At 38.9% G+C, this 12,830-nt stretch overlaps 1 protein-coding gene across 1 annotated transcript in view; it reads right to left on the reverse strand.

Annotated features, from left to right (window-relative positions):
• Positions 1–3,716: 3,716 nt before the first annotated feature.
• Positions 3,717–12,830, reverse strand: part of stradb (STE20 related adaptor beta) — a 37,041-nt gene continuing 27,927 nt past the window's right edge. Inside the window, exons 8-11 of the mRNA XM_060827609.1 lie at positions 12,600–12,704; positions 12,235–12,473; positions 11,605–11,647; positions 3,717–8,471 (exon numbers count right to left, since the gene is read on the reverse strand). Coding sequence (XP_060683592.1) covers positions 8,325–8,471; positions 11,605–11,647; positions 12,235–12,473; positions 12,600–12,704 — 534 coding nt within the window. The 3' untranslated portion in view covers positions 3,717–8,324. The remainder of the gene's footprint in view (positions 8,472–11,604; positions 11,648–12,234; positions 12,474–12,599; positions 12,705–12,830) is intronic.

Consider the following 12,830-nt stretch of genomic DNA (forward strand, 5'->3'; position numbering starts at 1 on the left):
CAGAGGGTTTGCAGCTTTTCCATATTTCCCTTGTGCTCAGTGTTAAATCTGGCAAGACAGCCAGTAAAGCTACAATCAGCTCATACCGACATGAACACCAAGAAGCTGTCCCCAAACTTTCAAGCCAAAGTTCCAACAAGTCAAGGGAGCGAATGACCATGAATGACACTAGGTGCTTAGGATTCAATGGTGAGTCTAGCATCTCTCAGTAGTAACATGGTGTAGATAGTACTCTTTGTTTCAGAGCCTGGCAAAGCATTATTATATAGAGAAAAAAATTAAACTTCAAAAGTAAGGAATATTCTTCCTTCCTGCCAGTATTAATTGCTCCTCCCTTCATAGGCCAGCACTTCTCCTGAATTGAATTTTACCTAATCAGAAAATTACAAGGTAGCCTTGTCCTATTTAAAGAACAGACAATATTTAGAACTTAATGCTAATCACTAGTGGTCAGGGATTAGCGATGAGAATCATAATTTTAAAAAAGACATCAAAAAAGTAATCTTTAATTAATTCTATTTTGCTAATCCCTTCCAATAATTCTAGTTTAGTTGGTTTAGTTCAATCAGTAATCTTTAAACAATGTTCAAAGTTACAGAAAAGCCAGGCATTGAATACATTTTAGTCACATACTTTTTCTGTACTCATTATGAGGTGAAATAGACAAAAAGAACTTCAGTACTGATTATTATTCCCTTTATTTAAAAAAGAAAGGGATCATTTGAAAACTGGTAACAGATGTAGAAAAGTTATTTTGTTTCCTGAAGTAGTGGTGACAGACCGAAAGCTAGGCACCCTGGGCTTTAAAATGCACAGAAGTGTATTAGGACAAGAGAAAGCAGTCGATAAAAAAAAAATCACAAAGTGAAGGCAGGATCCACAAAGGGGCACTCCTGATTTCTTGATGAAGGGCTCCGGCTCAAAAGGTCAACTCTCCTGTTCCTCAGATGCTGTCTGACCTGCTGTGCTTTTCCAGCAACACACTCTCGACTCTGATCTCCAGCATCTACGAACCTCACTTTTTCCCCACTCCCAATAACAGACAATGTGCAGATATGTATGAAAGGATGAGCCTTCTGTGGAAAGGCTGGATTTGGAACGCATTGAATATGCTCTGTATAGATAATACAGTCTGTCTCTGGGGTGTTGATGCAGAAGGTATAGCTAGCATGATACCTCACAAGCAAGTTACCCAGGTAAGTGATGGTGAAGTGGTAGCCTAGAAGACATCATCACAAAAACCATTCTAAAAAGAAAGATGCCAAAGATGGTGGAATACAGTTACCTGCAATACAAGATAGCTGCCAAGGAGGGGGCAGGTTTTTGCTGAAAACCTAAGGATGCACTATGACTTAAATTTCTCTATGTAATCATTTTCTGAGATAGGGTGGTGTCTTGTGTTCGTATTTTGACTTTGATAAATCTACAGGGTGTAATGTTAATTGTAGCTTGAATCTTGAACAGAATGTAGTTTTGAATCTTGCTGAAAAGACAGAGTTGCTGGAACTTTTTCCTTTGTACTCGTCAGGGCAAAAGTAGGAATGTATAAATTTAAAAACTTATTACAACAATTTATGGAATAGCAGTACTAATTGGCTAAGATGCTAACTTTAGCCAAGGCATGGCAATGCAGAAAATAATGTAACAGGTTTCCTAAGCTTGCAGGTGATTCATAAAATGCACAAGGCTTGAATGTATTTCATGTTTAAACAGGTAGAAAAGCAACTTTGTTCCCAACTATTCCACTTAGTTATTTTACTTACGAATGCTACGCTAAATGCTTAGGCAAAGCATTCTGTTATGTTCAACTGCTTAAGATATGCTTGAGACATTAAAATTACATACATTCACCAATTACTTTGTTTGGCAACTAACTTCCTAACGGAATAAATACCTGGCTGTGGAAAATGCTCTTGTATCATTCAACTGTTAACTTTAATGGGGAGGATGGAGGCTTCCGTCATCTGTATGTTTCTGAAAAGATTGGCAGAGCAAGTGATAAATAATTGTGAAGTTAGTCACAGCCATGGTACAATAGCAGACTTGCAAATACCAACATGTGTCAACTGTGAGTATTGAGCCTCTTGCCTCTGAACAGGTTGACCATGTTGCCTGGCTAGCTCAGCAGCATGGTGCTGACACCAAGGTTGCAGATTCAATTACCTCACTGGAAATATTGCTGGCTTCCATGCCAGACTTTAATTATAAAGTCTGCTCTCGTGGTGCAGTCCTTGTATCCCTACCTCTGGACCAGGAGCCCCAGGTTCAACTCCTCTAGAGGTGTGTAATATAGACCTCTGAACAGGTTGGTTAGAAAATATATCAATACTGAAAATCAAGTCCAGCTCCAGAGAATAAAGTACAAAAATTAACATATGATACTCCCATAATTAGGAAATCTTTTACTGTCCAAGTTGCCATCTTTTGGCTGTGATATTTAACTGAAGTCCTGTCTGCCCTCTCAGGTGGGTGGGAAAGATGACATGGTACAACTCGAGAAGTAGGAGTTCTCAGAGTGGCTTGGCAGTGGACTGATTTGCCTGCTCTGAGGATGCTGCCTGACTTGCTGTGCTTTTCCAGCACCATTCTAATCTTAACTCTGATCTCCAGCATCTGCAGTGCACACTTTCGCCTAATGGATTGAAAGGTTTGTTGTTATGCTGTTTGACTCTCGGTATTTATAGCTCAATCAACATGCCAAAAACATGACCTATCACGTTGTTTGCAACTGCTTCCTACATTCAAACTAACTGCAAGGTTTTCTCATGCAACATGTCAAAAGTACTTTATTGGTTATAAAATGTTTTGAGATATCCTGAGGTTCTAAAAGGCATTAAATGAATGCAACTCATTGTAGAAAAGCAGCCGGATGTATTTATACAATTGGACCTTTGAGATAGTAATAATTTTAGATAATTCTCTGATTAAAAGTAGTATAGTGAACTCCTAGCACACTGACAAATGATCACAAGCAAAGAGGTTGCAGTCCAAACCATTCAATCACACCAGAATACAACAAGTGTATTAGGTCATCTCTACCAGGAAAAAAATGGTTACCACAAAAAAATAATTTTCAACAAACCAACTGTGCTGTTCTTCTTAGGGAATGGACTAAATATATAGGAGTGTAAAATTAAAATGTTTAAAAAGGTTCCTTTACCTCTCACCAAAACCAACAAAATTGACTGAAATTAGATGCTTTTGTTTTAAAAGTCAGGATCTTAAGCACTTGTCAACAAACACAGCCAGCATCATGACATGTCTCAGACATACAGCAGAGGAGAAGCCATTTGGCCCATTGAGATTATGCTGACCTATCTATACTAATCCCACTTTCCAGCACTTGGTTCATAAACATGAAAGTTAAGACATTTCAAGTGCTCATCCTTGTCCTTTTTAAAAGATTGAGGCTTCCACCGCTCCTACCCTCCCAGGCAATGCATTCCATATTCCCTCCAGTGTCTGGATGGAAAAGACTTTCCTCAAATGCACTCTCAAACCACTGCCTTTCACTTGAAAATCATGCCCCTCATTACCAACTTCATCCAAGGGTAACAGCTACTTCCTATCCAACCTGTCCATACCCCTATACACCTCCATCAGGTCCCCTTTCAATCTCTGCTTCAAGAAAACGATTTGGACGTACCTAACGTCTTCAGTGCTAAAAAAATGATTATTCTGCTTTCACGCATCAATCACCCACAGCCACTCATGAGTTTAGCAACACATTCCACAAGTTGTTTTATTGCATTTTATACAAGTTATATATTGTGCTTACAGTCATACAATTATACAAGAAAAATAGGTGGTCCACAGCAAGATACAAACTTCAGCATTACTTGTGTTGATCCTGGAATAAGTTTCCTTTTTAAAGTGCAACTTTCCATAAGCTATCACATTAAATCATAGCAAAATTTTAAGGCACTTTCGTTTGCAGAATAAAATGAGCAAAGCTTAAATTTACTTTTCAATTTAACAGTTTTTTAAAAATATAAAACACACTCGACAATTAGGTTTACGTATCTCCAACAGAAGGGGCCCATTGGACATAAAGTTAACAACTGAAATATGTTATATTGAATCATTCCAATAAATAGGCCTTCATTGAGTATCAGTATTAAATATAAATTCCTTCAGGCTTGTGTGAAGGATTTGTCCCTTTATCGACAACTTTATGGCATACACAGAACTTAAAAGTTGTAAATGCAAGATATTCAAGACGAAGTCAGATTGCTCTTAAGTTGAAAACAGTCTTGTCAACAAATAAAACATTTGTGTGTTTTATCTGCTTTTCAAAATTTGTTTCCTTTCACTACATATCACCAGGTGCGTGACAAATAAAATTATATTTGGCAGTAAAATGTAGAATACATCCTACTCACAAGAACCTCTGTGACACCCTGTTTATTTGGTCCGTCTTAAGCATGTATGCCCTATATATCACAAGCTATTATCTAGTACTCCTTATCTACTGGAAGCCTATTATGATCGTTGTTATAGCTTAACCCTATCACAAATACTTAGTAACACAGTGTTGCTGCATATTAAAGTTGTTCAAATGCCTTTGATGTTTTACTGATATTCGAGAATACTCTAAATATTAGGTTGTTTCCTAATGATTGAAGATTACAGTACTTATTCCTATACTGACTACACTTGGAAAATGAGACAAGTAAGCATTTTGAGATACATGGTGGTTGTGGAAGGTGCTATTGATGAAAGCTTTCAGCTCTGTCATAGATGTGTCTGTTTGACTGGAGGTAGGGATGTAAATATCTTTGAGGGTGACCACCCTCAAGGTGGTCTGTCCTGGACTGTGGACGTGATGCAGAGATGCTGGTGTTGGAGCAGCAGCAATGGTGGGTGAACAGTCTTTCTCATTTCAAGATTTCTGATTTTTTTTTGTTTTTCCAGTTTGCTGGTTGGAAGGAAAAAAATATATATTGAGCAGAACCAACTGTCCTGTGGCAGTGTCATGGACTATCCACTTTCTATCGCAACTGGTAAATTTGAAGAGGCCTCGGGGCAATAAGCCAGCTTATATTCATTAAGATTTTGTGGCAGAAATGAAGTAAAAGAAAGTTTAAAACAACTTGCAGCAGCATAAATATAAAGGTCAGATGCATGCAACTGTTTAGGGAAGTGATGACCCCATCATGAGGAGGATAGGCAAGGGACAGAACACCTGCTGGACAGGTTGGGGGGATGAGTCTGGGAGTACTGAGTGGGCCAGGAAAGATGACATTCATCCCTTCACTGCTCCCAAAGCACTGCAGCCAATACAACATTTCAAAAGTCCACAAAGTGTGTACAGGAATGCAACAGTGTGTGTGTAGAGAGTGAGGGAGTGAAACTGTGCATGCTTGGGCAAAAAAGAGGGAGTGAGAGTGTTGTGTGGGAAACGGCATGACTAAGTGTATGAAAGCACATGCAGGAGAGTGTGTGTGTATGCACAGAAGGGAATGTGCACACACAGGCATGTGTAGATGGGAGTGAGTGGGAATATATGCTTGAGATAGAGCTTCTGTTTCTCTTCAGCTCTGTTTCTTAATCAGAGTGGCTAAAAGAATTTTATTAGTTACCTCTGCTGCCTAATATTTTCCATTAGCCAAGTTTGTTATTTATTCAGTTATTAAAATTATTAATGCATTGCTTTAGACATTTCCTTCAAAATGTCACATTTACTGCTATGCCAAATCTTATCCGTCTGAAATTTGCTGACCAGCCCTCCTGAATAAGACAAAAAATTGAAACATGGCTCTCCAGTTGGACAGCACTGCTCTTAAATTTAATCAGGGAACATATCTTAATGAGAGTAAGATAAATAAACTTTTATACTATAATATACTGCCTGGTTGCATTCATTCATGTACAACATGCACATGAGCTTGACCAGAAACTTACATTGTATATTCTTTTTCAAAAATTAGTCCAATTTTGATTGCAATTGGAACCAAAGTGGAATGTTCACTCCATGGTACTTACAAGAACTACCACCAACACTGTTTAACAGCAAGAAGTCTCACATTTAATATGGGTATCAGCAGAAATGTTTTCACTCAGAGGGTCACTGGACTGTAGATTTGTCTTTAGAAAGCTCTAGACTCTGGTCACTGAGTTTACTTGAATCTGACAGAAATACATTTTTGATAGACATCGCAGTCAAGGTTCTGAGGGGATGCAGATAGGAGGATGAAATGGACACAATAATCAGTTTGCCACGATCTTAGTAAGTGGCAGAGTAGGCTTCAAATATTAATGGCCTCCTCTAGCTGAGTGTTTATCTGAGACGCTAAATATTCTTTACTGGACAGAGAATAAGATTACATTTGAGACCAGTAAGTTTTTTGTTAGCAATCTGTTTAAAAACATCAATAGTAACCTCAAAAAAGATAGAAAAACATTTATTCTCTGAAAGAAATTCAGCATTTAACTAGGATACCAAGATACTTGGAAGACCCTGATTTTACAAAAAGAGAAAATAAAAAATCTTTTAGAAGGATTTATACTAAAGGTGAACCCATCTGCAAACTTCAAAAGGAAATGACTAAACTATTTATCAGTAAGAAAGTTCAGTTATACATAAAGTTAAACAATCAGGAACTTATTTTACTTTGGCAAAATATAAAATGTGAATAATTCCTGCTCCTTTGACAACTGATAGCGGAAGGGCTATTTTACTGGTGTTAAACAACAGAGACACTTCAGGCCACACTTAAAGTTAGCCCCATGAGGTCATGATTACACACCCATTAATTCAAACTTCAACCATTTAAACTGAACAGGTTACATATAGGTTTGTGCAATTTCACCCCAATTTCCTCTTTTAGCCCTAGATCTTTCTGGTGATTCTGCATTGAACTAGTTCTAAAGCCAATTTTATATCTTTCCTGAGTTATGACAAATGCCCAAATCTCAAAAGTACAGCAGATGAGATTTCAAGTTTGATCCAAGTGAAGCCTCACTTTTGAATTCCAACCCTTGTGAAAAAGATTCACATTCCATTAGTGCTCTTTTACCTTCCAATTAATATTTGGTTATGTGAAAATGGACACCGAAATTCCCTTCCTCCTCCACATGTAATATGCCCAATTCCAAAAATATTCTGATGACTTTCTCAAACCCAATGTGAATGGTCTCACTTCCTCAACTAAATTCTTGTCTGCCTTATGGTTATTTGCAACTTTCTTTTCATCCTCATCTGTACGACATATCTTGCTAATCAGGTATAGCATCAGTATAGGTCCTGCAAACAAAACCCTTCCCACCCCCAATCAAACAATCTAGTCATTACCACAAATCAACTGGTTGAACTGGTTAAATACCTTATATTTAAATAAAGTACTTTGCTCATGAAGATGGGTTCCACTGGAAAAATCAGCTAGTGGTATTAACCTGAAAAAAAATCCGCATTAATTTCAGGTTTGTGTTAAAAGGGAGGGTCTGAACCCAAAACCAAATTTCAGGACCAATTGAAATTTTCATCCTTCCACACAATATCCAATAATAGCCAGGTTTTACAGTAATTTACATCTCACATCAAGAATAGATTGAAGGCACTGTGTACACTCTTGTTAAACAATGCAAAATATAGTATAAACACAATGCACACATCTTTAAAGTTTGGGTCCCATTTCAAACAACAGAAGCACACAGCACTAATACTTTGTAAACCTCTTCTTCCACTAACCTAGGAGAAAAGGTCCTCGCCTAAGCAAATAGATGAGAATGCTTCAGTGTAACCTTCATTTGCACTCCTCTCTCTCAACTTCTGCTCAGTGTTTTTCTTGCTATGTTTAGTGCCCATCTAAGCCTAATGTTAAATCCCAAGAAAATTAGAAACTCAACCGGAAACTGCAAACCCAAATCTGTATTTAATCGTCTAGGGCATAGAGAGCTCACTAAAGCATCAAATCAGCATGCTCTCTAACACATTTAGCCTGAACTTTACCGTTAAACCTGTAAAGAAAGTACAAAGATATGTTCAAAAATATATTTATGCACTTGTACATGCAGCCAGTTTCAAGGCAATAATCTAACATTGAACTAGAAAATAAATCCAATTGGACTGAAGGATCAATTTGGATTAAGCTGTGTAAATGTATAGTCTATTTACAGAAGAGAAGGAGATCAAGAACATTTTGTACAATGTACAAAGTTACATACTTGGGTAGTAATGACAAATACCCAATTTGATGCAAGATCATTTTCCACACTTTCAGTCACCTTAATGGGCAACTGACTTAAGTTGTCTCCAATTCAAGCCCATTTTGCTTTTTTCATATATATGATCAGGGAGAAAAGTTGGAAGATAACAAGAAAATTCAAAATTCCCAGCCACCATCGAGCCCTTGTAAGGGACTGATTGAACCATCCACCTGCGACTGTGGCATTTCTTTGGCTGGAGAACCAGACAGTGGCACTGCTGGTTGAAGCAAACTAATCAGTGTCTTTTTGGTCTGTTTCTTAACCTGTAGAGAGAGAGAGAGAGAGAGAGAGAGAGAGACACACACAGAGAAAGAGGGAAAATTAAAGCCAATTACAGTGAGATACTCTGCAAAAGTTTGGGCTTTCAAAATGACAAAAGCAAGTCACCAATGCAAGAGATAAAGTTCTCTAGATTCAAACTTTTGCACTAAGTAAAACATTTGTCAGCATTTCCCAACGAGTGGAGGAGGAGGCTTGTACAATTACAACATTTAAAAGGTACCTGGATGAGTACATGAAGAGGAAGGGTCGAGAGAGAGATGGGCCAAATGCTGGCAAATGGGAATAGGTTAATTTACGGTGTCTGGTCGGCATGGATGAACTGAACCAAAGGGTCTGTTTCCATGCTGTACATCTGACTCTCTCCAGCCCTTCAGCTTTATGAAAGAACATTACTGTGAGGAGATTCCAATCACTGCTCCTTTGAAAGTGTGCAACCATGCTTCCATTTTGATACCTCCTTTGTAACACAGAGATGTCAGTAGAAAGCAAACCACTCTCCATTTTTACTGCAGTCAGCCACAATATTTTTACACTTAAAGGTCCAGGCAACCACTTTGACAGTTGCTATCAAACAAAAAGTAAATCAGTTAAGTATGATGTTAGGGTGCTGGCTGGAGATTCAGCAGTATTTAGGTCAAGTCGAAGCAGACTGAGGGGTTCTGGTGTGACAGCAGGGGTTGTGGTTGGAAGGGGGGGTTTTGGGTTGTGATGAAGGGGTGCAGTGGCAGGGGGTCCATGTCTGATTGGTTCTGGCAGCAAGGATTTCAAGTCAGATCTGGTCTGCCAAGTCAGATCTGGTCTGGCAGCAATGAAGGAGCAAGTTAGCTTGAGTGAAGCAGGTGGGGAAGTAGGTCCAGAATGCTCCAGTACAACGGCAGAGGTGATTGGGGCTGTGCTTGCGTCAGATCTGATGGCAGTTTGGTTGCAGACCAGAAAAAACAGAACATGCTGGGTTAGGTGGTGTCTATTAAGGGTCAGAGTGGCAAAGAAGTGTTGGATCAGGATCTGAAGAAACATAAGGAAGCTGAGGGAGTTCTAGGTGGAGAATGATAGAGCTATCATTGGGATCAGTTGATTAATTTCTCAAGGTTAGTTCTAATTTCATTAGAACTCTCCAAGTTCTTCAATTTAAATGGAGACTTTGAGGATTCCACACAAAAGAATTGCCCAATGCAATCTTCAATATCCTAGGCAATTCCATCAAAGTCTGCTAAGATGGGAATTCCATATGCACTACTTCAATCTATGCTGGAATGACAACAGTCTGGCCAGTAGAAAATCCAAGCCAATAAGTGGTGTAGAGCAAAAAGAGTGCTTGCAATAATGAATATTGGATGTACATCTGCTTCTGTAACACAGTAGTTGAATTCAACACAATTTATTGATATTCATAAGCCACACTCACCGGCCCTCTCTTTATAAATTGTGTTTTATTCACCACATGCATTCTTTATTATAAATTAACTAAATTATGACAAATATCTAGAAAGATATTTATTTTGCCAGAGATGGATTAGCCATGGTAAATATGTGGTTACTCTCATATTAGGGATGGGGTTGGGGGAGCAGTGGAGGAGCTGGGTGTGGGTATAATGCTCTTCCAGGGGTTGGTGTAGACTTGATGGGCTGAATGACCTCTTTCCACCCTGTAGAGATTCTATGATTATCTTTTAGTACTCTGGGATGTAGATCAGTTCCAGGGAATTTATATATTAAATCTCATTTGTCGATTCATTTGTTAATATTGATGTGTTGCAGAGCCTCGTTTTCCTATTTGCTTAATTCAATGGTACGTTTAAGAAATTTCTTGTCCTTTTAACATTCTTTGTCATTTTTAAAAGCCACATTACAGATTCTCCCAATTCCCCTTGTAATGGACCCACGGGATTTTACTAATCATTTTAGATACCTATAGAAGTTTTTCAAGTCTATTTTTATTTCTCAATAGTTTACTCGTCAATTTTCCCTTTTCTTGATACTGTTTTCCTTTGTAGAATTCTAGAATGTTTTTGAATCCTTGGCAGTGCCATTTCTTTTGGCAATTACATAGGCTCTTTTGATCTACTAAAGACCCCTACTTTGGGCGGCACGGTGGCACAGTGGTTAGCACTGCTGCCTCACAGCGCCAGAGACCCGGGTTCAATTCCCACCTCAGGCGACTGACTGTGGAGTTTGCACATTCTCCCCGTGTCTGCGCGGGTTTCCTCCGGGTTCTCCGGTTTCCTCCCACAGTCCAAAGATGTGCAGGTCAGGTGAATTGGCCATGCTAAATTGCCCGTAGTGTTAGGTAAGGGGTAAATGTATGTAATCTAATCTAATCTAATTTCCTCTATTATATTTTTCATTGGGTTTCTGCATATGTTTGTATGCGATATGTTTTTCAAATGACAATAGTTTCCTATTTACTCTGTAGCTTTTTTTTAATTTGCTGGTCCACCATTGTCCAGTTGCACCCCCTTAGTGGCTACATTCATGGCTATTTTGTCCGGATTTAAAATTAGATTAGATTCCCTACAGTGTGGACAACAAGTCCACAGGACCCTCTGAACAGTAATCCACCCAGACCCATTTCCCTCTGACTGATGCACCTAACACTATGGGCAATTTAACATGGCCAATTCACCTGACCTGCAGATTTTTGGACTGTGGGAGGAAACTGGAGCACCAGAGGAAACCCACACAGACACGGGGAGAATGTGCAAACTCCACACAGTCAGTCGCCAGAGGCTGGAATTGAACCTGGGACCCTGGTGCTGTGAGGCTGCCAGAGGAAATGGTGGTAGGCTGGTACAATTACAGCATTTACAAGGCATTTGGATGGGTACATGAATAGGAAGGGTTTAGAGGGATTTGGGCCAAGTGCTGGCATATGGGACTAGATTAAGTTAGGATACTGGTCGGCATGGTTGAGTTGGACCAAAGGGTCTGTTTCCATGCTGTACATCTCTATGATTCTATGACTCAGTTACAAAAACTGTTATATACTGGAAATCTAAGAGCTGTTTTAACCCAGTTATATTCATCCCTCTTTTCTCTTTTTCAGGATTCAAGCCACCTCCCCTGTCTCCTTTCAACATTCTTTCAGTCCAGAATAAAGCCAGAGTCAATACTCACCTGTCTGAAAAAGGGGTGGGTCAACAACATACTTGCTGATGGTCTGGAACAGATGAGATGGTTATTATTCATTGAATACAAAATAAGATTATCATATTAGTCATTGCAAAAAAAATACACAACAGCCAAATATGTTAAATGATGAACATACAAAATCAGAACAGAAGGAAGACTGCATGAGCCCACTGAGACTTCTTCATTATTTAATATGATCTAGATTCATTTTAGCAAGAGAAATTAACCATGATGTAGCAGACAGTTAGATATTTACAATGCAAACCGCTGTAGTGTCCACCAGTTCCTCTGCAAAGTCACTGACAGATGGTTTAATTTACTTTAATTGAATTCAAGGGACCAATTGCACTTGTCAGAAGGATTTGGTGCAACTGATTCTAGATACCCAAGTGCAATTTTTTTTCAATTACATGATATGTTTAAATCTATGACAGTCATGGATTTATGTGTTTGAAATCTTCAAAAACAACCCTTCATGTAATACAAATAGAGGCAAGATACCTAGCTGCAGGCAAAGAATACAGGCAGATGACACCTAGCTTAAAACACATCAAATGTGTATGGAAGAGAAATATTGAAATGGATTTAACCTAAATCAAAAGTTAATATACACACCGATTTCCAGGCTCTCTCTGTAGGCAGAGCTCCACAAAGCTGTGAAAGGCTGAGGAGAATGTTTTCTTCATTGAACTCCGAGATCCTTCCTTTGCGCTTGTCCTTAGCCTGCTGCAGGGTGCAACACTCTCCCCAATTCCAGAATCCACTCCGCAGCGATAATTCTTCATCATTACATCCTCTGGAGGAAAACTGAGGTCCACTAGACACAATGAGCCCTTCAGTTTCTGAAGGAGCATCTGTGAGGAAAGAAATGGAAAGTTGAAAGTACTTTTCTTCTCTCTCTTTCGTCTACATCCATTGGTCAGGCCCCATCATATGTAATATAAAAGTACAATGCTCTACATTAAAACTTAATTGGTTACCTGTGTGGGCAGCATATCTTGAAAGGGAACTTGGCCTCTAGCTAACTCACACGCTGTGATCCCAAGGCTGTAGATGTCAGACTTTGCATCATATCCATGCAAGTCCTAATATGGAAGAGAAGACACAAGTGTATGACACTCAAAAAGGAGCAGTAATAGGCATTACTTTGTATGCTGCAACTCATTCGAAGTGTAGATATTGAAAAGCAATTTATCATAAACCATAATCCA

The sequence above is a fragment of the Hemiscyllium ocellatum genome, chromosome 7 (genome assembly GCF_020745735.1).
Source record: "Hemiscyllium ocellatum isolate sHemOce1 chromosome 7, sHemOce1.pat.X.cur, whole genome shotgun sequence".
Taxonomy (NCBI): Eukaryota; Metazoa; Chordata; class Chondrichthyes; order Orectolobiformes; family Hemiscylliidae; genus Hemiscyllium; species Hemiscyllium ocellatum.